Below are 27,241 nucleotides of genomic sequence, written 5' to 3'. Positions count from 1 at the left end.
CGGACCGGCTCTATATGTTGCCAACTTCTACTTCCCAAGCGCTTAGTCCAGTGCTCTGCACACAGTACGCGCTCAATAAATACAACTGGATGAATGAATGAACGAACAGAGAGGACTGGGTGAGGGCCAGGGGAGGAGAGGGAAGCCCACCACCCTGTGATGCCTCCCGTTGCCTAGCAACGCCGGCGGCGTCTCCCGGACAGGACCGGACCGGCTCTATATGTTGCCAACTTGGACTTCCCAAGCGCTTAGTTCAGTGCTGTGCACACAGTAAGCGCTCAATAAATACAACTGGATGAATGAATGAACGAACAGAGAGGACTGGGTGAGGGCCAGGGGAGGAGAGGGAAGCCCACCACCCTGTGATGCCTCCCGTTGCCTAGCAACGCCGGCGGCGTCTCCCGGACAGGACCGGACCGGCTCTATATGTTGCCAACTTCTACTTCCCAAGCGCTTAGTCCAGTGCTGTGCACACAGTAAGCGCTCAATAAATACAACTGGATGAATGAATGAACGAACAGAGAGGACTGAGTGAGGGCCAGGGGAGGAGAGGGAAGCCCCGCCCCTCTGTGATGTATCCCGTTGCCTAGCAACGCCGGCGGCGTCTCCCGGACAGGACCGGACCGGAGAGCATCTGAGCGGGCAGCGGGCCTCGGGGAGCATGGCCCAGCCAGGTCCGTCCTCCGGGGGAGGCGGGGAGAGGGGCTGGCGACGGGCACAGAGGCACAGGGGCGTCCAGGGGGACCGAAGGGGTCGGGGCCTGGGACAGTCGGGCGAGGAAAAGCGTCTGGCCAAAGTCAGGACCAGGCCCCGGGGGAGAGAAAGGCATCCTGCCATCCCGGGGTGGGGGGCGAAAGGCAGCGTCAGGTCCAGGAAGCGGAGAGGGAAGGGCATCATCATCATCAGTCGTATTTATCGAGCGCTTACTGTAAGCGCTTGGGAAGTACAAGTTGGCAACATATAGAGACGGTCCCTACCCAACAGTGGGCTCACAGTCTAAAAGGGGGAGACAGAGAGCAAAGCCAAACATACTAACAAAATAAAATAAATAGAATAGATATGTACAAGTAAAATAAATAGAGTAACAAATATGTACAAACATATATACATCTATACAGGTGATGTGGGGAAGGGAAGGAGGTAAGATGGGGGGTGGAGAGGGGGACGAGTGGGAGAGGAAGGAAGGGGCTCAGTCTGGGAAGGCCTCCTGGAGGAGGTGAGCTCTCAGTAGGGCCTTGAAGGGAGGAAGAGAGCTAGCTTGGCGGATGGGCAGAGGGAGGGCATTCCAGGCCCAGGGGATGCCGTGGGCCGGGGGTCGATGGTGGGACAGGCGAGAATGAGGCCTAACGGTGAGGAGATTAGCGGCAGAGGAGCGGAGGGTGCGGACTGGGCTGGAGAAGGAGAGAAGGGAGGTGAGGTAGGAGGGGGCGAGGTGATGAACAGCCTTGAAGCCCAGGGTGAGGAGTTTCTGCCTGATGCGCAGAGCCTGGTTAGTGGGGGCTTCCCAGGGTTGGGGTCAAGGAAAGGGATCAGGGCCCGGCCAGGGGAGAGGAATCTGGGCTGGTTAATAATTAATTTAATGATGGCATTTATTAAGCGCTTACTATGCACAAAGCACTGTTCTAAGCGCTGGGGACGTTACAATAATAATAATAATAATAATAATAATGATAGCATTTATTAAGTGCTTACTGTGTGCAAAGCACTGTTCTAAGCACGGGGGAGGTTACACGGTGATCAGGTTGCCAAGCACTACCTGCCCCAGTCCTGTTCTTGGCACAAAGTAGGTGCGTAATCAGCATCACGTCTCTGGCAGTCAGTCGGCCAGTCAGTTGTATTTATTGAGCGCTGACTGCGTGCAGAGTGTTTTATCCAGCACTCAGGAGAGTTCAATATAACAGTATAAGAGACACATTCCCTGCCCAAACGAGCTTACAGCCTAGCGTACTGTGTATCCCTGGGCACAGAGCTTTCAGAGAGGAACGTTTTGCAGCCGTTGGATTCGGGGGTCTTTTCCCAGTGAGACCCCAGGACCCTTAGCTCTCCCAAGGACGGTCATATTCCTCGGTACAATCAGTTTCCGGACCGTTTTGGCACTCTGGACTGGAGGGGCTTGGGATGTGGGCAGCTGGCTTTTAAAAATAACAGTCCATCCGTCAACTTTACTGAAGGCTAATTGTGTGCCGAGCTCTGTACTGAGAGCTGCAGAGAAGCAGCGCGGCTCAGTGGCAAGAGCCTGGGCTTTGGAGTCAGAGGTCATGGGTTCAAATCCCTCACCTGCCAATTGTCAGCTGTGTGACTTTGGGCAAGTCACTTAACTTCTCTGTGCCTCAGTCACCTCATCTGTAAAATGGGGATGAAGACTGTCAGCCCCATGTGGGACAATCTGATCACCTTGTATCCTTGTACTTTGCACGTAGTAAGCACTTAACAAATGCCATCATCATTATAACTTGTACTTCCCAAGCGCTTAGCACAGTGCTCTGCACACAGTAAGCGCTCAATAAATACGATTGATTGATTGACAGAAGAGTGAGTAGACATGATCCCTGTCCTCAGGAGCTTCCAGTCTGCTGTGTGCAGAGCACTGGACTGAGTTAGAAGACATGACCGATCCCTGCTCACAGCCTCTCTTGCCTTCCTCCCAGTCCTTGGAGCCAAAGGACCTCCACAACTTGCCTGCAGTGTGGCCCTGAGCAAGTCACTTTACTTCTCTGTGCCTCAGTTTCCTCATCCTTAAAATGGGGGACTCCATACCTGTTCTCCGTCCTTTATAGACTGTGAGCCCCATGTGGGACGGGCACTATCCGACCTGATCATCATCATCATCATCAATCGTATTTATTGAGTGCTTACTATGTGCAGAGCACTGTACTAAGTGCTTGGGAAGTACAAATTGGCAACACATAGAGACAGTCCCTACCCAACAGTGGGCTCACAGTCTAAAAGGGGGAGACAGAGAACAAAGCCAAACATACTAACAAAATAGAATAAATAGAATAGAGATGTACAAATAAAATAAATGAATCAATCAATCAATCAATAAATAGAGTAATAAATATGTACAAACAGATATACATATATACAGGTACTGTGGGGAAGGGAAGGAGGTAAGACCTGATGATCTTGTAACAACCCCAGCACTTCGTATAGTGCTCAGCCCCTAGTAAGCATTTAGCAGATATATAATAATAACAATAACAAAAACTTCTCTGTGCCTCTGTTGCTTCTTCTGTAAAATGGGGATTAACTCCTACTCCCTTCTATTAAAATGAGAGCCCCTTGTGGGCAGGGATTATGTTCAACCCGCTTATCTTGTGTCTACCCCAGCGCTTGGCACTTAGTGAGCACTTATTGAGTGCCAAGGTAATAATAATAATACATTCTCCTGATTTGCTTTGATGAGCTGGGTGTGTTGGGGGTCTTGGGGCCCAGGCCCCGGGGGTCAGGGTGATTTGGAAGCCGCCAAAGTCCCCCTTGAGCTTCCCAATCCTTGCCCAGGTCCGTCCAATACAGCGAGTCACGGGCTCGCTTGGAAATTGATGTCGCCGTCCGGATGGCAGGCGGCCTTGAAAGCGGGTAGTCCCAGGGCACTACCCTGCCCCCACTAAAGGGGAGGGAAAATGGAAATAGACAGACGATTGATCACGTTCCCTCCGAGGGCTCTTCATCTTGCTTTGGCCTAATACGGTAAAACGTAACCTCGGTCTGTTAGAAAATGGGATTTGGAAACACTAGATAAATGGGGAAATTAAAGCTTGATTACAGAGGTGTCCTTGATTAAAGAATAATTAGGGAAGCAGGTAAAGCTATTTTTACTCCATCCAAGGTTTGTATTTTTAAACTCTCCTCTAAAGTAACTGGAAATAGGGCATAGTCTCACTCAAACCCTAAATATTCTTAAATTTATATCAATTATATTATTACTACAATATTAATAATATTAATATAATAATATTGATAATATTAATAATATCAATAATATTATTTAATATTATTAAATTTATATAATATTCCTACATTTTTTCTCTCCTAATTTGTTCAAAAAAACCATCAGAGCAGCAAAGGGTCCAGTGGAGATCCGGATGAAATGTTCCCGAAAGAGAAACAGAGTGGGCTAGTGGAAAGAGCACAGTCCTGGGAATCAGATGACCTGGGTTTTCATCCCCGCTCGGCCATTTACCTGTTGTGTGACCCTGGGCAAATCACTCCTCCATGCCTCAGTTCCCTCACCTGCAGAATGGGGATTCAACCCCTGTTCTCCCTCCTACTTAGACCGTGAGCTCCGTGTGGGACCTGATTATCTTGCATCTTCCCCAGCGCTTAGAACAGCGCTTGGCACATAATAAGCTTAACACATACCACAGTTATTATCGTTATTATCTTCACAGTGTGGGTAAAGGAGGTAGCAGGGGGAAATGATGGCGGCAGGAAGGTCAGGGACCGGAGTTTCAGTTTTAGACCAGTAATAGTAGGACTGGAGTTTAGGGTACGGACCGGAGATCAAAGGGCCATCATCATCATCATCATCATCAATCGTATTTATTGAGCACTTACTATGTGCAGAGCACTGTACTAAGCGCTTGGGAAGTACAAATTGGCAACATATAGAGACAGTCCCTACCCAACAGTGGGCTCACAGTCTAAAAGGGGGAGACAGAGAACAAAACCAAACATACTAACAAAATAAAATAAATAGAATGGATATGTACAAATAAAATAAATAAATAGAGTAATAAATATGTACAAACATATATACAGGTGCTGTGGGGAAGGGAAGGAGGTAAGATGGGGGGGATGGAGAGGGGGACGAGGGGGAGAGGAAGGAAGGGGCTCAGTCTGGGCCAGATCTTTAGGTATGGCTCGGCCATCCTAAGATTGGAGCTTCAACTACGGACCGAGGATCCTAAAACCAGAGTTTGGGCACCGACCAGCGATTCTAGGAACGGAGTTTGGGTACGGACAGGTGATCCTAAGATCGGAGTCTGAGCACAAACCGGCAAGCCTAGGATCAGAGTCTGGGCGTGGAGCGGCAACGGACATCGATATAAATAAATAAATGATGGATGTGCACGGAAGTGCTGAGGGAGGGGTGAATTAAAGGTGCACACCCAAGAGCAAGGGCGACACAGATGGGAGTGAGAGAAGAGGAAATGAGGGCTTAGTTGGGGAAGGACTTTTGGAGGAAATGTGCTTTTATATCCATTCATTCATTCAATCGTATTTATTGAGCACTTACTGTGTGCAGAGCACTGTACTAAGTGCTTGGGAAGTCCAAGTTGGCAACATATAGCGACGATCCCTACCCAACAGTGGGCTTACAGTCGAGAAGGGGGCCTCTGCATGAGCAGAAATTAATCTTGAATCCACCGACAAGACCCAAGCTTGACTCCAGAGCCCAAGCGCTTAGTACAGTGCCCTGCACATAGTAAGTACTCAATAAATACGATTTATTGATTGATTGAAGACCCCATATGTCTGACCTGATCTCTCTTGAACGCAAGAGGACACGCAGACGTAAACGTTCTTTAAAAATGGACTTTCGGGGTTTTGTAGCTTACCCTTCATTCATTCCTTCCTTCATTCAATCGCATGTATTGAGCGCCTACTGTGTGCAGAGCGCTGTACTAAGCGCTTGGGAAGTCCAAGTTGGCAACCGCCGGGGACGGTCTTGGGAGCCAGGGGTCGTGGGTTCTAATCCCGGCTCCGCCACTTGTCAGCTGTGGGACTTTGGGCAAGTCCCAAGCGCTTAGTACAGTGCTCTGCACACAGTAAGCGCTCAATAAATACAACTGAATGAAGTCGCTTCACTTATCTGGACCTCAGTTCCCTCATCTGGAAAATGGGGATGAAGACCGGGAGCCCCCCCCCCGTGGGACAAGCTGATCACCTGGTAACCTCCCCAGCGCTTAGAACGGCACATAGTAAGCACTTAATAAATGCCATCATATGCCATCAGCTATGAAGAGGGTGGGCATTGTAGGTCAGAGGCAGGACGTGGGCGAGAGGTTGGCGGTGAGGTGGGCGAGATGGGGGTCCAGTGAGTAGGTTGGTATTAGAGGACTCAAGTGTGCGCACTGGGTTGTAGTCGGAGAGCAGCGGGTTGAGGTAGGAGGGGGCAAGCTGACTGAGTGCTTTAAAGCCAATGGTCAGGGGTTTCTATTTAACATGGAAGAGTCTTCCTTGGAAGTCTAATTCGAGAGCTCGATTGTCAAATACTCCTTAAGATCAAGATAGGAGCCCTAAATGGCCAGCTAAGATGGCTACTGGCCCCCAGGGACATCATTTACATTTTAAAAATCAATCAATCAATCATATTTATTGAGCCCTTACTGTGTGCAGAGCACTGTACTAAGCGCTTGGGAAGTACAAGTTGGCGACATATAGAAACAGTCCCTACCCATCAGTGGGCTCACGGTCTAAAAATCAAAAATCATATTTCATATGATTTAAAAATCATATTTAAGTGCTTACTATGTGCCAGGCACATAGTTCTAAGCACTGGGTTAGACGAGGTAATCAGGTTGGATACAGTACAGGTCCCAAATGGGGCTCGCAGTCTTAATCCCCATTTTACCGAAGAGGAAACTGAGGCCCAGAGGAGTGAAGAGACCTGCCCAAAGTCCCAGAGCAGACAAGTAGAAGAACTGGGATTAGAACCCAGGTCTTTCTGACCCCCCAGGCCTGGGCTCTTTCCATTAGGCTGTGCTGCCGTTTATGATGGGTAGGGACTGTCTCTATATGTTGCCAACTTGTACTTCCCAAGCGCTTAGTACAGTGCTCTGCACACAGTAAGCGCTCAATAAATACGATTGATTGATTGATCATCCCCACCATCGCCAGGAGTATGTGCGGGGCATCTGCTAGACTGTGAGCCTGTTGTTGGGTAGGGACCGTCTCTATATATTCATTCATTCATTCATTCAATTGTATTTATTGAGCGCTTACTGTGTGCAGAGCACTGTACTAGGCATTTGGGAAGTCCAAGTTGGCAACTTCTAGAGACGGTCCCTACCCAACAGTGGGCTCACAGTCTAGAAGGGGGAGACAGAGAATGAAACAAAACATATTAACAAAATAAAATAAATAGAATAAATATGTACAAATAAAATAAATAACTAAATAGAGTAATAAATACGTCCAAACATATGTACAGGTGCTGTGGGGAGGGGAAGGAGGTAAGGCGGGGGGGATGGAGAGGGAGAGGAGGGGGAGAGGAAGGTACCTCCCAAGCGCTTAGGACAGTGCTCTGCACACAGTAAGCGCTCAATAAATACGATTGAATGAATGAATGAATCTGCAGGGCAGGGCACTGGCCTAAGCCCTCAGGAGAGTAAAGCTGACACACTGGAAAAATAATCATTCATTCAATCGTATTTATTGAGCGCTTAACTGTGTGCGGAGCACTGTACTAAGCGCTTGGGAAGTCCAAGTTGGCAACATCTAGAGACGGTCCCTACCCAGCAGTGGGCTCACAGTCTAGAAGGGGGAGACAGAGACAGAGAACGAAACAAAACAAAACATATTAACAGAATAAAATAAATAGAATAAATATGTACAAGTAAAATAGAGTAATAATAATAATAATACAATCATAATTGGAGTGTTTGTTAACGGCTTGCTCCGTGCTGAGTACTGCACTTAGCATTGAGGTACACCCAAGATAACCTGGTCGGATACAGTTCCTGTCCCACATGAGGCTCCCAGGCCGAGATGGAGGGAGAATGGGTGTCGAATCCCCATTTTACGGAGGTGAAAACTGAGGCACAGAGAAGCAGAGTGACTAGACAAGGCAGGGAATGTGTCTGTTACATCGTTATATTGTACTGAGAAGCAGCGTGGCTCAGTGGAAAGAGTCCGGGCTTTGGAGTCAGAGGTCAGGGGTTCAAATCCCGGCTCCGCCGCTGGTCAGCTGTGTGACTTTGGGCGAGTCGCTTCACTTCTCTGGGCCTCAGTTACCTCATCTGGAAAATGGGGATGAAGATTGTGAGCCCCACACGGGACAACCTGATCACCTTGTATCCTCCCCAGCGCTTAGAACAGTGCTTTGCACATAGTAAGCGCTTAACAAATGCCACAATTATTATTATTACTCACTTAAGCGTTTAGTGCAGTGGTCTACAAACAGTAAGCGCTCATTAAATATGATCGACTGGCAAAATACGATTGCCTGACACTTGGCAGGCAAGCAGATTGGAGAAATAGTGTGGCTAGTAGAAACAGCACTAGTCTGGGAGGCCTCTCATTAATCATGGCTCGGCCACTTGTCTACTGTGTGACCTTGGGCAAGTCACTTCTCTGTGCCTCAGTTACCTCATCCATAAAATGGGCATTAAAACGGGGAGTCCTATATGAGACGGGCACTGTTTCCAACCCGAATAACCTGTACCCACCCAGCGCTTCAAACAGTGCCTGGCACGTAGTAAGCGCTTAATGAATATCATAATAAGAATAACAATAATTAATAAAGCTGCGGAGCCGGGATTAGAACCCAGGTTCTCCGACTCTCTGTTGCGTGCCCTTTCCTGGTGTGCTTTAACGTGATGGAAACTAGATTTTTGCTAATTCCAATCATTTGGCCTGAGTCACCGCGCTTGCAGTTTGTACGTATTTCGTGCTGGCCTGGAGCGTGATCTCCCATCCGAGAGACTAGTTAACAGGGCAACCGTTCTCCTTCCTACTTAAGACCGCGAGCCCCCACGTGGGACGGGGACTCTGTCCGACCTAATTAACTTCGGCCTACCCAAGCTCCGAGGACAGTGTTTGACACAGAGTCAGAGCTTAACAGATACTATAAAACAAATGAAAAAATGAAGAAATGAACAAATGAAAAAACCGCCCACACCTGCCGGGTGCGGATCCTTCCGCAAGGCCCTTGTGGGTCTGAGCCCGGTTGAATTCTGACTCCGGTGGGTTTCTCGGCCTTTAAAATTCTCCGTGTCCAGGGCTCTAAAAATAAAAGCGGGAAGCCATCGTCGCCGCGGAGGGGGCGGTTAGAGCGGATGGAAGGAGGAAGGGAGCACCGTACCTCACCGTACTGGCCCACGTCATCCCCCGGGCCTGGAATGCCCTCCCTCTGCCCATCCACCAAGCTAGCTCTCTTCCTCCCTTCAAGGCCCTACTGAGAGCTCACCTCCTCCAGGAGGCCTTCCCAGACTGAGCCCCTTCCTTCCTCTCCCCCTCGTCCCCCTCTCCATCCCCCCATCTTACCTCCTTCCCTTCCCCACAGCACCTGTATATATGTAGATATGTTTGTACCTATTTATTACTCTATTTATTTTACTTGTACATATCTATTCTATTTATTTTATTTTGTTAGTATGTTTGGTTTTGTTCTCTGTCTCCCCCTTTTAGACTGTGAGCCCGCTGTTGGGTAGGGACTGTCTCTATATCATCATCATCATCAACAGTATTTACTGAGAGCTTACTATGTGCAGAGCACTGTACTAAGCGCTTGGGAAGTACAAATTGGCAACATATAGAGACAGTCCCTACCCAACAGCGGGCTCTATATGTTGCCAATTTGTACTTCCCAAGCGCTTAGTACAGTGCTCTGCACACAGTAAGTGCTCAATAAATGCGACTGATGATGAGCAGGCTGAGTGAGCTGCAGGCCGGTTGGGAAGCGACCCTCCTTCCTGGCGATGGCAGGGGGTGTGCATTTGTGTAGGTGTGTGTTTTCGCATGAGTGTGCTCACTTGGCAGGGGGGATCTGTGGGGTCTCCCATCATCAAGCCTCTGCCGGGGGATTTCGGGCTCGAGACCCCCTCCTTTCCCACGGAGGAGTAGTTAACAGTGCCAATGTCTCTGCCCCCATCTCGCCCTGTGAGCCCTTCGGCATCCCCTGTTTCTCTGGCCAAAGGGCCGGGGACCCCCCTCTGGAGCCACGGCACCCCACTTTTTGATGGTATTCATCAAGCGATCCCAGCTCCGCCACATGTCCGCTGTGTGACCTTGGGCAAGTCACTTAACTTCTCTGAGTTCTTCCCAGACTGAGCCCCTTCCTTCCTCTCCCCCTCGTCCCCCTCTCCATCCCCCCATCTTACCTCCTTCCCTTCCCCACAGCACCTGTATATATGTATATATGGTTGTACATATTTATTACTCTATTTACTTATTTATTTATTTATTTTACTTGTACATTTCTATCCTATTTATTTTATTTTGTTGGTATGTTTGGTTCTGTTCTCTGTCTCCCCCTTTTAGACTGTGAGCCCACTGTTGGGTAGGGACTGTCTCTATGTGTTGCCAATTTGTACTTCCCAAGCACTTAGTACAGTGCTCTGCACATAGTAAGCGCTCAATAAATACGATTGATTGATTGATTGATCTGAGCCTCAGTTACCTGCAGAGCACTGAGCACTGACAGCGCACGGTACTAAGCACTTGGGAAGTCCAAGTTGGCAACATATAGAGGCGGTCCCTACCCAACAGCGGGCTCGCAGTCTAGAAGGGGGAGACAGACAACAAGACAAAATATATTAACCAAATAAATAGCGTAGTAAATATGTACAAGGAAAATAGAGTACTAAATCTGTAACATATTAATAAAATAAAATAAATAGAATAAATATGTACAAATAAAATAGAGCAATAAATACATACAAACATATATGCAGGTGCTGTGGGGAGGGGAAGGAGGTAAGGCGGGGGGGAGGGGGAGAGGAAGGAGGGGACTCAGTCTGGGAAGGCCTCCTGGAGGAGGTGAGCGCTCAGCTTTGAAAAGGGGAGAGTCATTGTCTGTAGGATATGAGGAGGGAGGGCGTTCCAGGCCAGAGGCAGAATTGTCTCTGTTGCTGAATTGTACTTTCCAAGCGCTTAGTACAGTGCTCTGCACACAGTCAATAAATACGAGAAGCAGCGTGGCTCAGTGGAAAGAGCACAGGCTTTGGAGTCAGAGGACAGGGGTTCAAATTTCGGCTCCGCCACTTGTCAGCTGTGTGACTTTGGGCAAGCCACTTCACTTCTCTGGGCCTCAGTTACCTCATCTGTCAAATGGGGATTAAGACTGTGAACCCCCCCTGGGACAACCTGATCACCTTGTAACCTCCCCAGCGCTTAGAACAGTGCTTTGCACATAGTAAGCGCTTAATAAATGCCAATATTATAAATACGACTGAATGAATGAAGGACGCGGGCGAGAGGTCGTCCTCGGCAAGCCGGGCCGCGCCAGGGCCTGCAGCCTAGGTCGGGTCCAGGGCTCCAGGTTTGTTGGCAGGCATCCCGCGGGTGCAGGCAGTTGGGCTTCTCGGGGGTGGCGGCGTGGGCAGGGAGCTGCCGGGCCGGGTGGTAGGAGCAGGCGGGCACCGTGGTCTGGCGGCCCATGGTGAGTGGTGCCCGCCACAGGGGCAGAAGAGCAGGCGGTGGGTGAGGGCAGAAGGTTGAAGAAGTGTCGCAGGGCCTGGGCACAGGCCCCTGCCCCCGGGAGCCCCCGCACATAGCAGACCCACAGCCGCTGGCACCCGTCGCCCCGGTGGCACGCCTGGGCCGCCTCCGGGCACCCGTTCTTCCCGGGCACCTCGCTCTGCCAGCCTCGGGGGGAACAGACGGACTGAAGGACAGCCGGCCGGGGTCACCCTCGAGAAGCAGCGTGGCTCAGTGGAAAGAGCCCGGGCTTTGGAGTCAGAGGTCATGGGTTCAAATCCCGGCTCCGCCAATTATCAGCTGGGTGACTTTGGGCGAGTCACTTCACTTCTCTGGGCCTCAGTTACCTCATCTGTAAAACGGGGATGAAGACTGTGAGCTCCTGTGGGACAGCGCTTAGAACAGTGCTGTGCACATAGTAAGTGCTTACTAAATGCCATCAGTATGATTATGAGAAGCGGCGTGGCTCAGTGGAAAAGAGCCTGGGCTTTGGAGTCAGAGGTCATGGGTTCAAACGCCGACTCCGCCAATTGTTAGCTGTGTGACTTTGGGCAAGTCACTTCACTGCTCTGTGCCTCAGGGACCTCATCTGTAAAATGGGGATGAAGACTGTGAGCCCCCCGTGGGACAACCCGATCACCTTGTAAACTCCCAAGTGTTTAGAACAGTGCTTTGCACATAGTAAGCGCTTAATAGATGCCATCATCATCACCCTCGCTCTTACGCCCTGCCTCCGGGAAGCCTTCCAGGATTCACCTCCCCTTCTCCCAACCCCGGCCGCTCCGGGTCCCCCGAGAGGGGGGCAGAGGGACAGAGATAAGAAGAGGACAGAGACAGAGACAGAGACCACACATAGGCCCTGTGTCCCCCCCCAGCAGCCCCTAAAGGGCAGGTATGGATCCCTGCCCCCTGCCCATCATCATCATCATCACCATCCCCCTCCCCTCGGGGATAGACGGACGAAGCTGGTCTGCCAGGTGACCTTGGCCGAGTCCCTTCCCTCCCCCGCGCCTCGGTTCCCTCAGCCGGAAAATGGGAATGCAGGCTGGCAGCCCCACGTGGGACGGGAACCGCCCTGGTTGCCCTCGATCCACCCCAGTGCCTGGCACGTAGTCACAGCTTAACCAAGACCACCATCAGTATTATTATTATTATTATTATTATTATTAGATGGGGCTGGGGGTGGCTACGCCAGCTCAGCTGTGTGACCTTGGACAAGTCACTTCACTTCTCTGGGCCTCAGTTCCCTCATCTGTAAAATGGGGCTGAAGACTGTGAGCCCCCTGTGGGACAACCTGATCACCTTATAACCTCCCCAGCACTTAAAACAGTGCTTTGCACATAGTAAGCGCTTAATAAATGCCATTATTATTGTCATTATTATTCGTCGGTCCATGGTATTAATTGAGCACTCACCAGGTGCAGAGCACTGCGCTAAGTGCTTGGGAAAGTAGGGTGGAGATTAGCTGGCTCCTTCTCCCCCAGAGGCCCAGGAGAAGGTGTGAGGCGGCCTACCTGTGATGATGCCCAGGTAGGCGATCAATACATAGTTGCTGCTGCTGCTTCTGTGAAGTAGGAGTTGTGTTCTTGAACGACCTTGTATTATGGAAAAAGACTGTGAGCCCGCTGTTGGGTAGGGACCGTCTCTATATGTTGCCAACTTGTACTTCCCAAGCGCTTAGTACAGTGCTCTGCACACAGTAAGCGCTCAATAAATACGATTGAATGAACGAATGAATGATGGAGGTCAGAGGGACGGAATCCAGCCCCCTGACAGGAGGCTCTTAGGGAGAGGCGTCCGGTGTGTCCCGTTGGTCCAGTGTAATAATGATGGCATTTATTAAGCGCTTACTATGTGCAAAGCACTGTTCTAAGTGCTGTACTCTCCCGAGTGCTTAGTACAGTGCTCTGCTCACCGTAAGTGCTCAGTGAATGCAGTTGACTGACTTATTGACACCCCCTAGGCCCCAAGCTCGTCAGGTGGGTCGGTTTCTATCCCAGAGCCACACCCGGGGGCCGGGGCAATCTGCTAGCCCTCTTGGAGGAAGCGCTTAGTACATCATCATCATCATCAATCGTATTTATTGAGCGCTTACTATGTGCAGAGCACTGTACTAAGCGCTTGGGAAGTACAAATTGGTAACAAATAGAGACAGTCCCTACCCGACAGTGGGCTCACAGTCTAAAAGGTGGAGACAGAGAACAGAACCAAACATACCAACAAAATAAAATAGAATAGATATGTACAAATAAAATAAATAAATAAATAAATAGAGTAAAAAATATGTACAAACATATATACATATATACAGGTGCTGTGGGGAAGGGAAGGAGGTAAGATGGGGGGGATGGAGAGGGGAACGAGGGGGAGAGGAAGGAAGGGGCTCAGTCTGGGAAGGCCTCCTGGAGGAGTACAGTGCTCTGCACATAGTAAGCGCTCAATAAATACGATTGATGATGGAGGAAGCGTCTTCAGGAGAGAAAGCTCACAAACAGGGCCTCGTGCCCCATCTGTCATTGGCAGAGCCGGTTTCGGCGTCGACGTCTCTCACAGTCCCGTAGCCCGCTCCCGGCTGTCTCGGTAGGACGATTGATCAGAGGGAAATAAGGTCTCATTATCACGTTATTTGATCGGGGGCCTGCTGCAGCCGGAGACGTCCAGAGCTGCCTCTGATCGCCCCTGTGTAACGCTCATTTTTATTGTTTGCCGTCTGGATTTTGTCCAACCTGATTAATTTGTATCAACCCCAGTGCTTTGAACAGTGCTTGCCACATAGTAAGCACTTAACAAATACCATCCTCATCATCATGTTGAAGTAGCGTGGCTCAGTGGAAAGAGCACAGGCTTTGGAGTCAGAGGTCATGGGTCCTAATCCCAGCTCCGCCGCATTTCTGCTGTGTGACTTTCAGCAAGTCGCTTACCTTCTCTGAGCCTCAGTTACCTCATCGGTAAAATGGGGGTTAAGACGGTGAACCCCCCGTGGGACACCCTGATCACTTTGTAACCTGCCCAGCGCTTAGAACAGAGTAAGCACTTCATAAGTGCCATCATTATGAAGAAGCAGCGTGGCTCAGTGGAAAGAGCACGGGATTAGGAATCAGAGGTCATGGGTTCTAATCCCGGCTCCACAACATGTCTGCTGTGTGAACTTGGGCAAGTCATTTAATCAATCAATCAATCAATCATATTTATTGAGCGCTTACTGTGTGCACAGCACTGTACTAAGCGCTTGCGAAGTACAAGTTGGCAACATATAGAGACAGTCCCTACCCAACAGTAGGCTCACAGTCTAAAAGTCTTAACTTCTCTGAGCCTCAGTTACCTCATCTGTAAATTGGGGATGAAGACTGTGAGCCCCACGTGGGACAACCTGATCACCTTGTATCCTCCCAGGCTTAGAACAATGCTTTGCACATAGTAAGCGCTTAACAAATGTCATTATTATTATTATTATTATTATTATGGCTGCCACCACCAATCCAACGGCCTTGTGCCCAGACAACAGGGGGTGGTGCCATCCCTGGGCTGGGAATCGCAAGTTGGTTTTCCTGTTGTGCGTTCGAAGGCGGCAGGAACGGCCTTGCTGAGCAAATTTGCCTGCATTTGCGCCCTCAAGGAGCTTCCAGTCTCTTCTGCTGAGTGTTCGGTCCAGCCGAGGTAGCAGACACAGGAAGCCAAGGGGGCTTCTGTTATAGCGATGGGAGCCGGCGTTAATGTAGATAAAGAAATGACGTGAAGGCTGCGGGGCTGAAGGTGAGGTGGAATAGCCAGGGCTGAAAGGGGACAGATCTAGGGGAGAGGGATATGGGGAAAGGAGGAGGGCTTCATGGTGACCTTGGGCTTCCGCTGAACGAGGACACTGGAGAAATCACCTCTCCTTTCCCAGGCAGGAGCACGGGATACGAAGGAATAATCACCGGGAACGTGAGCAGATTCGCCGCCCTTCCCTCCGGCTGGTCTGGGCCCCCCAGGAAAGGACAGCTCATCTTCGACGCCTCCTTCGAGAGCGGTGAGTCCCGCGATCAATCGGTGCTATCTATGGAGCGCCTGCTGTGGGGGCGGAGCAGCTGTACTAAGCGCTCGGGAGAGGGCAACAAAACGGAGTTGGTGGCCACGTTTCCTTCCCACGAGGAGCTGAGAGGGTAAGCTCTATCCTAGTGCTTTATCCGAGCCACGCTGCTTCTCCGGGGAAAAAGGGAGGTAAACCCAGTAATAGCAGGTGAATTGGAAAATGAATAATGAAGCGTGGAACACGGATCAATAAATACGACTGAATGAATGAATGAGCAATCGAATGAATGAGTGGCGCTATTACTCTATTTATTTGATTTGTACGTATTTATTCTATTTATTTTATTTTGTTAATATGTTTGGTTTTGTTCTCCGTCTCCCCCTTCTAGACTGTGAGCCCACTGTTGGGTAGGGACTGTCTCTAGATGTTGCCAACTTGGACTTCCCAAGCGCTTAGTACAGTGCTCTGCACACAGTAAGCGCTCAATAAATATGAATGAATGAATGAATAGGTAATAATAGTAAAAGTAATAATGGTATTTGTTAAGCACTTACTAGGTGCCAGGCACCGTACTAGGCGCTAATCCAGTCCATGTCCCCTGTGCGACTCACAGTCTCAGTCCCCATTTTACAGATGAGGCCCAGAGAAGTGAAGTGATTTGCCCAAGGTCACCCAGCGGACAAGTGGCGGAGCCGGAATTAGAACCCATGACCTTCTGAGTCCCAGGCCTGTGCTCCACCCATTAGGCCACACTACCTCTCACCTGCTGCTTCACCTGAGAGATGAGTACAGCCGAGGGTGGCAGATTTCTGACCGGGAAACAAACACCCACGTCAGCCCTGGACAAAGGGAAATTTTGCAGAGGAGGGAGCTCATTCCCCGGCTGTAATATTGCAAATAGAAAAACTGACAGTCACAATGCCGGACATCTTTGATTAGCTTATCAAATAGCAGCGTGGCCTGATGGAAAGAGCCCGGTCCTGGGAGTTAGAGGACCTGGATTCTCATCCCGGCTCCGCCACTTGCCTGCCGTGTGACCTTAGGCAAGTCACTTCACTTCTCTGGGCCTCAGTTCCCTCATCTGGAAAATGGGGATTGAGACTGTGAGCCCCCCGTGGGACAACCTGCTCACCTTGTATTCTCCCCAGTGCTTATAACAGTGCTTTGCACATAGTAAGCACTTAATAAATGCCATTATTATTATTATTATTATTATTGCCTGCCGTGTGACCTTAGGCAAGTCACTTCACTTCTCTGGGCCTCAGTTCCCTCATCTGGAAAATGGGGATTAAAACTGTGACCGTGAGCCCCATGTGGGACATAGACTATGTCCAACCCGATTAGCGCCTATCTACCCCCGTGCCAGGTACAGTGCTTGGCACATGGTAAATGCTTAACAAATACCAAAATTATTGCTACTGTCATTCTTATTAGCATTGTAAGCGCTTAAAAATACCAGACACACAAAAAAATAGGTAGCAACGCCGTGCCACGGAGAGAGAAGGGAAAGTGTACTTTCCAGGTTTTAAAGAAGACTCTGAAGCCCCACAGCATGCGATATTTCTCTGTGATTGGGTTTGATCAGTATTTCTGACTGTCGTTTAATGATTGTTGTGATTCTGTGTATCTCGGCTCGGAGACGGGGCAGCGGTATAATTTGTGGAACTGATCGATTGGCGAAGCCGAGAAATTCATCCCATCGCGTTCAATTGTTTTTGCTATTGGAAAGGGGTCAGCGGCGCTGGACCGAGCAGGCCGAGAGGCAGTGACGGGGATCGTTAAACCCAGGGTATAATTCCATTTGAGATCAGCAGGATTGGGTGCGTCACCTTTTCGGAAAGTGGTCCGCCAAGCGACATCCCCACAGGGGAGACCCTCCAGGTGGAAACCAAGCCCGGCGGGGAAGGGGCTGCCCCCGGCCCTCTGTTTTTCTTTTTCTTTCCGGTCTTCCGTGGCTCAGTGGAAAGAGCCCGGGCTTTGGAGTCAGAGGTCATCGGTTCAAATCCCAGCTCCGCCAGTTGTCAGCTGGGTGACTTTGGGCAAGTCACTTCACTTCCCTGGGCCTCAGTTACCTCATCCAGAATATGGGGCCTCCCGTGGACAACCTGATCACCTTGTAACCTCCCCAGTGCTTAGAACAGTGCTTTTGCACATAGTAAGCGCTTAATAAATGCCATTATTACTATTATTTATTGAGCACTTACTGTGTGCAGAGCATTGTACTAAGCTCTTGGAGTGCTTTGGAACAAAGTAAGCATTTGACAAATACCCTCATTATTATTACAATGCAACGGTAAACAGACACATTCCCTGCCCACGATGATATGCACTTACTATGCGCCAGGCACTGTTCTAAGTGCTGGGGTAGAGACAAGGTAATCAGGTTAATAATAATGATAATAATAATAATAATTGTGGTACTTGTTAAGTGCATACTCTGTGCCAGGCACTAGGGTCGATACAGGTCATCAGGTTTTCATTAATATTTTGTAACAACATCAAATTATAGTGTATTTTAAATAATAATAATAATAATTAGTATAATAATAGTGCTTAACAAATACCACCATTTTAAATTATTATTATTAGTAATTAAAATTTTTATATCAGTGATAATAGACTGTGAGCCCACTGTTGGGTAGGGGCCGTCTCTACCTTGTACTTCCCAAGCGCTTAGTACAGTGCTCTGCACACAGTAAGCGCTCAATAAATACGACTGAATGAATGAATAATATACTAATTATTAATGATAATGATTTTAAAATGGTGGTATCGGTTAAGCACTATTTGCAGACACCGTTCTAAGCGCTGGGATTGATACAAGATCATCAGCTTAGTATAGTCTGTTTGGTTTTGTTCTCTGTTTCCCCCTTTTAGACTGTGAGCCCACTGTTGGGTAGGGACTGTCTCTATATTTTGCCAACTTGTACTTCCCAAGCGCTTAGTACAGTGCTCTGCACATAGTAAGTGCTCAATAAATATGATTGATTGATTGATCAGCTTGTTAACAATAATAATAAGCTGATAATAATTATGATGATAAAAATTGTGGTATTCATTAAGCACTTACTATGTGCCAGGCACTGCTCTAAGCGCTGGGGTAAATACAAAATCATTGGGTTATTATTATTATTAATATTAGTAATATAATTGTGGTATTTGTTAAGCTCTACCCACTAGGCCATACTGATGGTCCTTCTTATGGTGTTGGTGAAGTTCTGCGCTGGGCTCAGCGTTGTGGAGAGATGAGACAGTCAGGGGAGACGCGGTCTCTGCTCCGGACGCAGATCACTGTCCGACAGGGTGGGCGAGTGGGGGCTTCCACCTTAATTCACAGAGGCCGGAGGCCCGGACGCCCGGGATCCTGGGTCTCAATCAGTTCCTGGCTCCAATCAATCAATCAATCAATCAATCAATCAATCAATCGTATTTATTGAGCGCTTACTGTGTGCAGAGCACTGTACTAAGCTCTTGGGAAGTCCAAGTTGGCAACATATAGAGACAGTCCCTACCCAACAGTGGGCTCAACTCTAGCACCCTGAGACCGTGGGGCCCGCGGGGAACTTTAGAAGTAGCGGGGCCTAGTGGAGTCAGAAGGACCTGGGTTCCAATCCCGACTCCGCCGCCTGTCTGCTGGGAGACCTTAGGCAAGACACTTCACCTCTCTGAGCCTCAGTTCCCTCCACTTAAAAATGGGGACGAAGACTGTGAGCTCCATGTGGGACAGGGACTGCATCCAACCCGATTTGCTCGGGTCCACCCCAGTGCTTAGTGCAGTACCTGGCGCATAGTAAGTGCTTACCTATGTACGTATTTATTACTCTATTTATTTTACTTGTACATATCTATTCTATTTATTATATTTTGTTAATATGTTTGGTTTTGTTCTTTGTCTCCCCCTTCCAGACTGCTGTGAGCCCACTGTTGGGTAGGGACCGGCTCTATATGTTCCCAACTTGTACTTCCCAAGCGCTTAGTCCAGTGCTCTGCACACAGTAAGCGCTCAATAAATACGACTGATTGATTGATTAGCAAATTCCACAATCATTACTGTTATTCAGACTGACCTCTCCCACCCGCTTCCGTCTCCGAAAATGTCACCTTCAGGTGTGGGTGGGGTGGGGGGGTGACCGGAACAGCAGCTCCTGACCTCGCTCAGGCGTCCCGAGAAACGAAGAGCGGGGAGATTGATTTTTTTGAAAGTTTTTTTTTTCTTTCCTCCTGACAACCTTGGGCCCAGATTAATGGATGCAGGAGGCCCGGAGTGATATCAGCTAACATATATGACATTACCCAGATGCCTCCCACCCTGGAAAATGCCCGTGAATGATTTATACAATTGATATTAATCTCCTTCCGGTAAATGCATTACTAAAGTTACATGGGAAATTGATGTTACCGCGCTAATGTAAATGAATTTCTCTCTTGCCGGGTCAGCATTGTGAAAGTTAACCTTTCGTGTGGCTAAACAGGAAGCAGAAAAGGGAGTGATTTGGCAAATAATGTTTGGATGCTGATGAGCCGTAGGGCGAGGGCTTGGTGATTTGAGGGGCTTGGTGATTTGAGGGGCTTTTCCCACCCTCGGTCTGGGCCTGGGAGGGTTTCCCTTAGTCGTTAAATAGGACTTCAGTCCCTTTTTAATCCACTTTTTTTTATAGTCCTCATTAAGAGCTTACTATGTGTAAAGCACTGTTCTCAACACTGGGGTAAATATAAGCTCATCATCTCTGCATAGGGCTCAAAGTCTAAATTGGAGGGAGGAGGATTTAATCCCCATTTTGTAGAGGGAGGAACTAAGGTGCAGAGAATAATAATAATGATGGTATTTGTTAAGCGCTTACTGTGTGCCAAGCACTGTTCTAAGCGCTGGGGTAGATATAAGGAAAGCAGGTGGTCCCACGGGGGGTTCGCAGTCTTAACGCCCATTTTACAGATGAGGTAACTGAGGCACAGAGAAGTCAAGTGACTGGCCCAAAGTCACACAGCTGATAAGTGGCGGTGCCGGGATTAGAACCCACGACCTCTGATTCCCAAGCCCGGGCTCTTGCCACTAAGCCATGCTGCTTCTATTAACTATTAATCAATCAATCGTATTAATAGAACTTTTGAGTTCTATTAACTCTAGAGAAGCGGCGTGGCACTTCTCTGTGCCTCAGTGACCTCATCTGTAAAATGGGGATTAAGACTGTGAGCCCCCCGTGGGACAACCTGATCACTTTGTAACCTCCCCGGCGCTTAGAACAGTGCTTTGCACATAGTAAGCGCTTAACAAATGCCATCATTATTATTAACTCTGCTGTACTCTCCCAAGCTCTCTGCATGCAGTCCGCCCTACCTCCGTCCCCTCCCCACAGCACCTGTATATATGTTTGTACGGATTTTTTAGAGAAGCAGCGTGACTCAGTGGAAAGAGCCGGGGCTTTGAGGTCAGAGGTCATGGGTTCAAATCCCGGCTCCGCCAATTGTCAGCTGTGTGACTATGGGCAAGTCACTTCACTTCTCTGTGCCTCAGTTCCCTCATCTGTAAAATGGGGATTAAGATTGTGAGCCCCCAGTGGGACAACCTGATTACCTTGTAACCTCCCCAGCACTTAGAACAATGCTTTGCACATAGTAAGTGCTTAATAAATGCCATTATTATTATTTATTACTCTATTTATTTTACTTGTACATATTTACTATTCTATTTTTTTTGTTATTGATGTGCATTGAGCTTTAATTCTATTTGTTCTGACGACTTGACACCTGTCCACATGTTTTGTTTTGTTGTCTGTCACCCCCTTCTCGACTCTGAGCCCGTTGTTGGGTAGGGGCCGTCTCTATATGTTGCCAACTTGTACTTCCCAAGCGCTTAGTACAGTGCTCTGCACACAGTGAGCGCTCAATAAATACGATTGAATCATCATCATCATCGATCGTATTTATTGAGCACTTACTATGTGCAGAGCACTGTACTAAGCGCTTGGGAAGTACAAATTGGCAACATATAGAGACAGTCCCTACCCAACAGTGGGCTCACAGTCTAAAAGGGGGAGACAGAGAACAAAACCAAACATACTAACAAAATAAAATAAATAGAATAGATATGTACAAGTAAAATAGATAAATAAATAAATAGAGTAATAAATATCTACAAACATATATACATATATACAGGTGCTGTGGGGAAGGGAATGAATGAATGAATGAATGACCATAAACCACCCCATGGGCAGAGATCCTGTTGACCACCTCCTGTACTCTCTCAGGTGCTTTGAAAAGTGCTTTTCCCAGTGTAGACGCTCAGTAAGATCTGTCGATTGGTTGATGGACTGAGGGTGCGTGTCTAGAAAGGGAACTTGAGAAGAAATAATAATAATAATAATAATAATAATAATAATAATAATGGCATTTATTAAGTGCTTACTATGTGCAAAGCACTGTTCTAAGAGCTGGGAAGGCTACAAGTTTGATCAGGTTGTCCCACAGGGGGCTCACAGTCAATCCCCATTTTCCAGATGAGGTAACTGAGGCCCAGAGAAGTGAAGTGACTTGCCCACAGTCACACAGCTGACAGCCGGGAAGCTGGGATTTGAACCCGTGACCACCGACTCCAAAGCCCGAGCTCTTTCCACCGAGCCACGCTGCTTCTCGTGGTCCCCCCGGGATTGATGGCTGTGGGAGAGGCTCACGTGACCGCGTCACCCCAGTAGCCGGGAGGACTTTAATGGGCTGCAGAGCTTTCTAACCGGGTTTGGCTACTCGAGGCCTCTTTCTCGCTCAGGAATTAATCTGCTCCTGGACACAATTACGTACTTTCTTCACAACGAGAAAGAAATTTGCTGAGAGCAAGGACGGAACTAGGCATCCCATTCATCATGGCTGCACGGAAGCCTGGATGGTATATATTGTCCGCCTGGGCCGGGGGTGGCTGGAGGGGGAGGCTGGAAAATGGAGCCTGATTGCTGTAGCCGTAGCCTGGCCTCAAAGACGGGGTGCGGGGGGGAGCGGTGGGGGGCTGGGGGTTGTGTCGTGCAGTAGTAGTTGTGTTAACTCCCATGCTCTTGTGGCCCTGCCGGAGATGTCTTTAGCACCAAGCGGGATTGAGGCTAAACTGTCAAAATCAATCAATCAATCAATCAATCGTATTTATTGAGCGCTTACTATGTGCAGAGCACTGTACTAAGCGCTTGGGAAGTACAAATTGGCATCACATAGAGACAGTCCCTACCCAACAGTGGGGTCACAGTCTAAAAGGTGGGGGTGGGGGTCTCAAAAACCAGTGGCGACTCAGTGCCAACTGTGTTCAGAGCACTGTCCCAGGCAGCTGATCAGTCAATCGTATTTCTTGAGCGCTTACTGCGTGCAGAGCACTGTACTAAGCGCTTGGGAAGTCCAAGTCGGCAACATAGAGAGACGGTCCCTACCCAACAGTGGGCTCACAGTCTAGAAGCTGATATAATAATGGCATTTATTAAGCGCTTACTATGTGCAAAGCACTGTTCTAAGCGCTGAAAATGTCGGTATTTGTTAAGTGCTTGCTATGTGCCAAGCACTGTTCTAAGCGCTGGGGTAAATACAAGGTAATCAGGTTATCCCATGTGGGGCTCACAGTCTTAATCCCCATTTTACAGATGAGGGAACTGAGGCCCAGAGAAGTTAAGTGACTTGCCCAAAGTCACACAGCTGACAAGTGGTGGAGCCGGGATTTGAACCCATGACCTCTGACTCCAAAGCCCGGGCTCTTTCCACTGAGCCACGCTGATGCCTGCAGAGCGCTGGTCTGGGCCCCTGTGGGATGCAGAGTACTGTCCGGGGCTCTCTTGGGGTGCAGAGCCCTGTCCTGGGCCCTTTCGGGGTGCAGAACACCAACCTGGGATCCGGAGGGGTCCTGAGCACTGGACCGAACCCCTGTGGGGTGCAGAGCACCAGACTGCCCACCTTTTGGGTAATAATAATAATAATAATGATAGCATTTATTAAGCGCTTACTATGAGCAAACCACTGGGGAGGTTACAAGGTGATCAGGTTGTCCCACGGGGGGACATTTTACAGATGAGGTCACTGAGGCCCAGAGAAGTTAAGTGACTTGCCCAAAGCCACACAGCTGACTGTTGGCGGAGCTGGGATTTGAACCCATGACCTCTGACTCCAAAGCCCGGGCTCTTTCCACTGAGCCACGCTGCTTCTCTCTGGGTAGAGAGCATTGGGTGCTTATAGTGCAGTGGATGCCTTATGTGTGCAGACTACTGTACTGGGCGCCTATTGTGGATGCCATGTGGGCTTGTCCCAGACACCCACCCCACCAGCCCCTCCTGCGAGCTGGCCGCCCCTCCCTGTGGCGCTCAGCACAGTGCTGGCTGCAGTGGAGATGTCTTTATTAAAGGCTATCTAGTGCTCATCAGTCATTTATCAGCGCTCTCCCCCTCTCCCCCTCGTCCCCCTCTCCATCCCCCTCATCTTACCTCCTTCCCTTCCCCACAGCACCTGTATATATGTATATATGTTTGTACATATTTATTACTCTATTTATTTATTTATTTATTTATTTTACTTGCACATATCTATTCTATTTATTTTATTTTGTTAGTATGTTGGGTTTTGTTCTCTGTCTCCCCCTTTTAGACTGTGAGCCCACTGTTGGATAGGGACTGTCTCTCTATGCTGCCAACTTGTACTTCCCAAGTGCTTAGTATCTTACCTCCTTCCCTTCCCCACAGCACCTGTATATATGTATATATGTTTGTACATATTTATTACTCTGTTTATTTATTTATTTATTTTACTTGTACATATCTATTCTATTTATTTTATTTTGTTAGTATGTTTGGTTTTGTTCTCTGTCTCCCCCTTTTAGACTGTGAGCCCACTGTTGGGTAGGGACTGTCTCTCTATGCTGCCAACTTGTACTTCCCAAGTGCTTAGTAAAGTGCTCTGCACACAGTAAGCGCTCAATAAATATGATTGATTGATTGATTAATTGAGCTCTTACCATATGCAGAGCTGTGTACAAAGCACTTGGGAGATATATATTATATTATATATTATATATTATATATATAACAATATATTATATAACTATATAACGTGACGCAGCACGGACTTTCCAACACCTCCTGCTTGTCTTCTCCATCACTGCCTCCCCCCAAGTGACCAAGCACAGACCATCCCACACCCCTGACCCTCCCCGCAGTGACCATCCCTGCGGCCATCCCACATCCCTGACTCTCCCCATTCCAACCCTGATTCTCTCCAGGAGCCCAATCCAAACCATCCAACGCTCCGAACTTTCTCCTCTCCACCCCTGACTCTCCGCTGGCCATCCCTAATGAAGAGAGGTATGGAGAGCTGCTTAAATTCCCAGAGCCCAACTGTCATGAGAATTAAGAGCCAACATTTTCACCTGGAGGATAAACAAGGTGGAAAACTCACTCTAATTTACAAGCATCAGTTAGAAAATGCTAGTCTTTCTAATGGTAGCAATGGCATTCGTTAAGCGCTTACTATAGGCAAAGCACTGTACTAAGTACTGGGAAGGTACGAGTTAATGAGGGTGGACACGGTCCCTGACCCACACGGAGCTCGCAGACTAAGTGGGAGGGAGAACAGGTATTGAATAACCATTTTACAGTTGAGGAATCGAGGCCCAGAGAAGTTCAAAGTGACTTATCCGTGGTCATAAAGCAGGAAACAGGAAAGCCAGGATTAGAATCCATGTCCCTTAACTCCCAGGCCACTGAAGTTTCCATTAGGTCACGCTATTTCCTAATGAGTGGCACACTGATACGTTGCAAATCCCGGGATCACGTGAGCTTGGATTGCAACCGCTAAGTCAAGAGAACACGCAATATTTATCTTTTTCACATTTAAAGAATTCATTATCCTCAAATCGTAGAATTAAGCAATCAAAAGGGTAATTATGCATCGTTCCCATGAAGGCAGAGATCTATACTTCCGCCGAAGTAAACCCAAGGACACTGGAATATCAGATTTTATGAATTATTCAACACAAATTTGCTGTGAGATTGCAGTTGTGTTGCTTTTTTTAAATGGCATTTGTTAAGTGTTTACTATGTGCCAGGTTCTATACTAAGCTCTGGGGAAGATTCAAGCTGATCAGGTTGGACACAGTCCCTGTCCCACATGGGGCTCAAAGTCTTGATCCCCTATGTGTGTGACCTTGGGCAAGTCACTTCACTTTTCCGCTCCTCAGTCACCTCATCTGGAAAACGGGGATTAAGACTGTGAGCCCCAAGTGGGACATGAACTCTGTCCAACCCGATTAGCTTGCGTCTATCCCGGTGCTTAGAACAGTGCCTGGCACATAGTAGATGCTTAACAAATGCCATTAAAAAAAAAAGACAGGCAGATTTCAGTGAAAATGAGCATCCTCAAGCCAGTCATTCATCGACGGGGAACCCCGGGGAACCCCCGCTATACGCCCATGGGTGGACCAGGCCTGCGATTCCGGCTTCTCGCGGCCCCTCCTCACCACAGGGACATCACTTTGCCCCTCAAATATCAGAGATGGGGCAAAGGGGTGGGACTTTAGAGGGCACTATGAATTATCATTTATCTGCCACAGGCCATTCCAATATCACTTGACATTTGCAGAGAAAAGATTCATGTTTAATTTAGGGAGAAAAGCACCGACTTGCTTCGAGATCAATGAAGCCCCGCTTTCCGATTTGGCAAAATTAAATAAGCAAAGGGGACCCGGGCTCTCGATGGTAATGCCCTAATTGTCATATTAAACAGAAAGCATCCCGCTTCCGCTCGGAATGTCAATATTGAGGTACCAGGCGGCGCCGGAGCCGGACGGAAGCCCAGGCCCCCCCCAATGCCGGTGCCGGATTGGCCGGTTGGCTGGTTGGGTGGGTGCCTCTGGTAACCCTCCATCCTCAAAGATCATCATCATCAATCGTATTTATTGAGCGCTTACTGTGTGCAGAGCACTGTACTAAGCACTTGGGAAGTACAGGTTGGCAACGGTGCTCCCAACGGTGAAATTCAATCGCATTTGTTGAGTGCTTACTGGGTGCAAAGCCCTGTACTAAGCACTTGGGAGAGTACGATATAAAAATGAGCCATCACATTCCCTGCCCACAACAAGCTTACAGTCTAGAGGGGGAGCCTGACTTTAATATAAATCAATAAATTACAGATACGTACATAAGTGAAGCAGCGTAGCTCAGGAGGAAAGAGCCCGGGCTTTGGAGTCAGAGGTCATGGGTTCACATCCTGGCTCCGCCAATTGTCAGCTGTGTGACTTTGGGCAAGTCACTTCACTTCTCTGGGCCTCAGTTACCTAATCTGGAAAATGGGGATTAAATCTGTGAGCCCCACGAGGGACAACCTGATCACCTTGTAACCTCCCCAGCGCTTAGAACAGTGCTTTGCACATAGTAAGCGCTGAATAAATGCCTTAATTATTATTATTATTAAGTGCTGTGGGGCTGGGAGGTGGGGTGGTGAATAAAGGGAGCAAGTCAGGGTGATGCAGAAGGGAATGGGAGAAGGGGAAAGGAGGGCTCAGTCAGGGAAGGCTCAGGCATCTCTGGTGATGATGATGGTATTTGTTAAGAGCTTACTATGTGCAAAGCACTGTTCTCCCACCAGAAAGTAGCAGATGTTGGTGGAAATGGTGCAGAAGCCACCAGCTCTTTGGAAGGTTGGAGACTAAAATGATTTCCAGACCTTCATTATGGTCTGGACCTTGGGGCGACTGCAGTGTCAGCAGCTCCAAGGGCACTCCTGCCTTCTTAATTCACCCACTTTTTTTTTCTGGTATTTGTTAAGCGCTTTCTATGTGCCAGGCACTGTTCTAAGCTCTGGGGTAGATGCAAGGTAATTAGATTCATTCATTCATTCAATCAATCATATTT

At 48.5% G+C, this 27,241-nt stretch overlaps 1 protein-coding gene across 1 annotated transcript in view; it reads left to right on the top strand.

Moving 5' to 3' along the window:
• Positions 1-600: 600 nt before the first annotated feature.
• BEND5 (BEN domain containing 5) overlaps positions 601-27,241 on the top strand; it is a 158,772-nt gene continuing 132,131 nt past the window's right edge. The window contains exons 1-2 of the mRNA XM_038760624.1: positions 601-674; positions 15,252-15,374. Coding sequence (XP_038616552.1) covers positions 662-674; positions 15,252-15,374 — 136 coding nt within the window. The 5' untranslated portion in view covers positions 601-661. The remainder of the gene's footprint in view (positions 675-15,251; positions 15,375-27,241) is intronic.

The sequence above is a fragment of the Tachyglossus aculeatus genome, chromosome 18 (genome assembly GCF_015852505.1).
Source record: "Tachyglossus aculeatus isolate mTacAcu1 chromosome 18, mTacAcu1.pri, whole genome shotgun sequence".
NCBI lineage: Eukaryota > Metazoa > Chordata > Mammalia > Monotremata > Tachyglossidae > Tachyglossus > Tachyglossus aculeatus.
The sequence above is the reverse complement of the archived record's forward strand: the minus strand, read 5'-3'. Positions and strand labels throughout refer to the sequence as shown.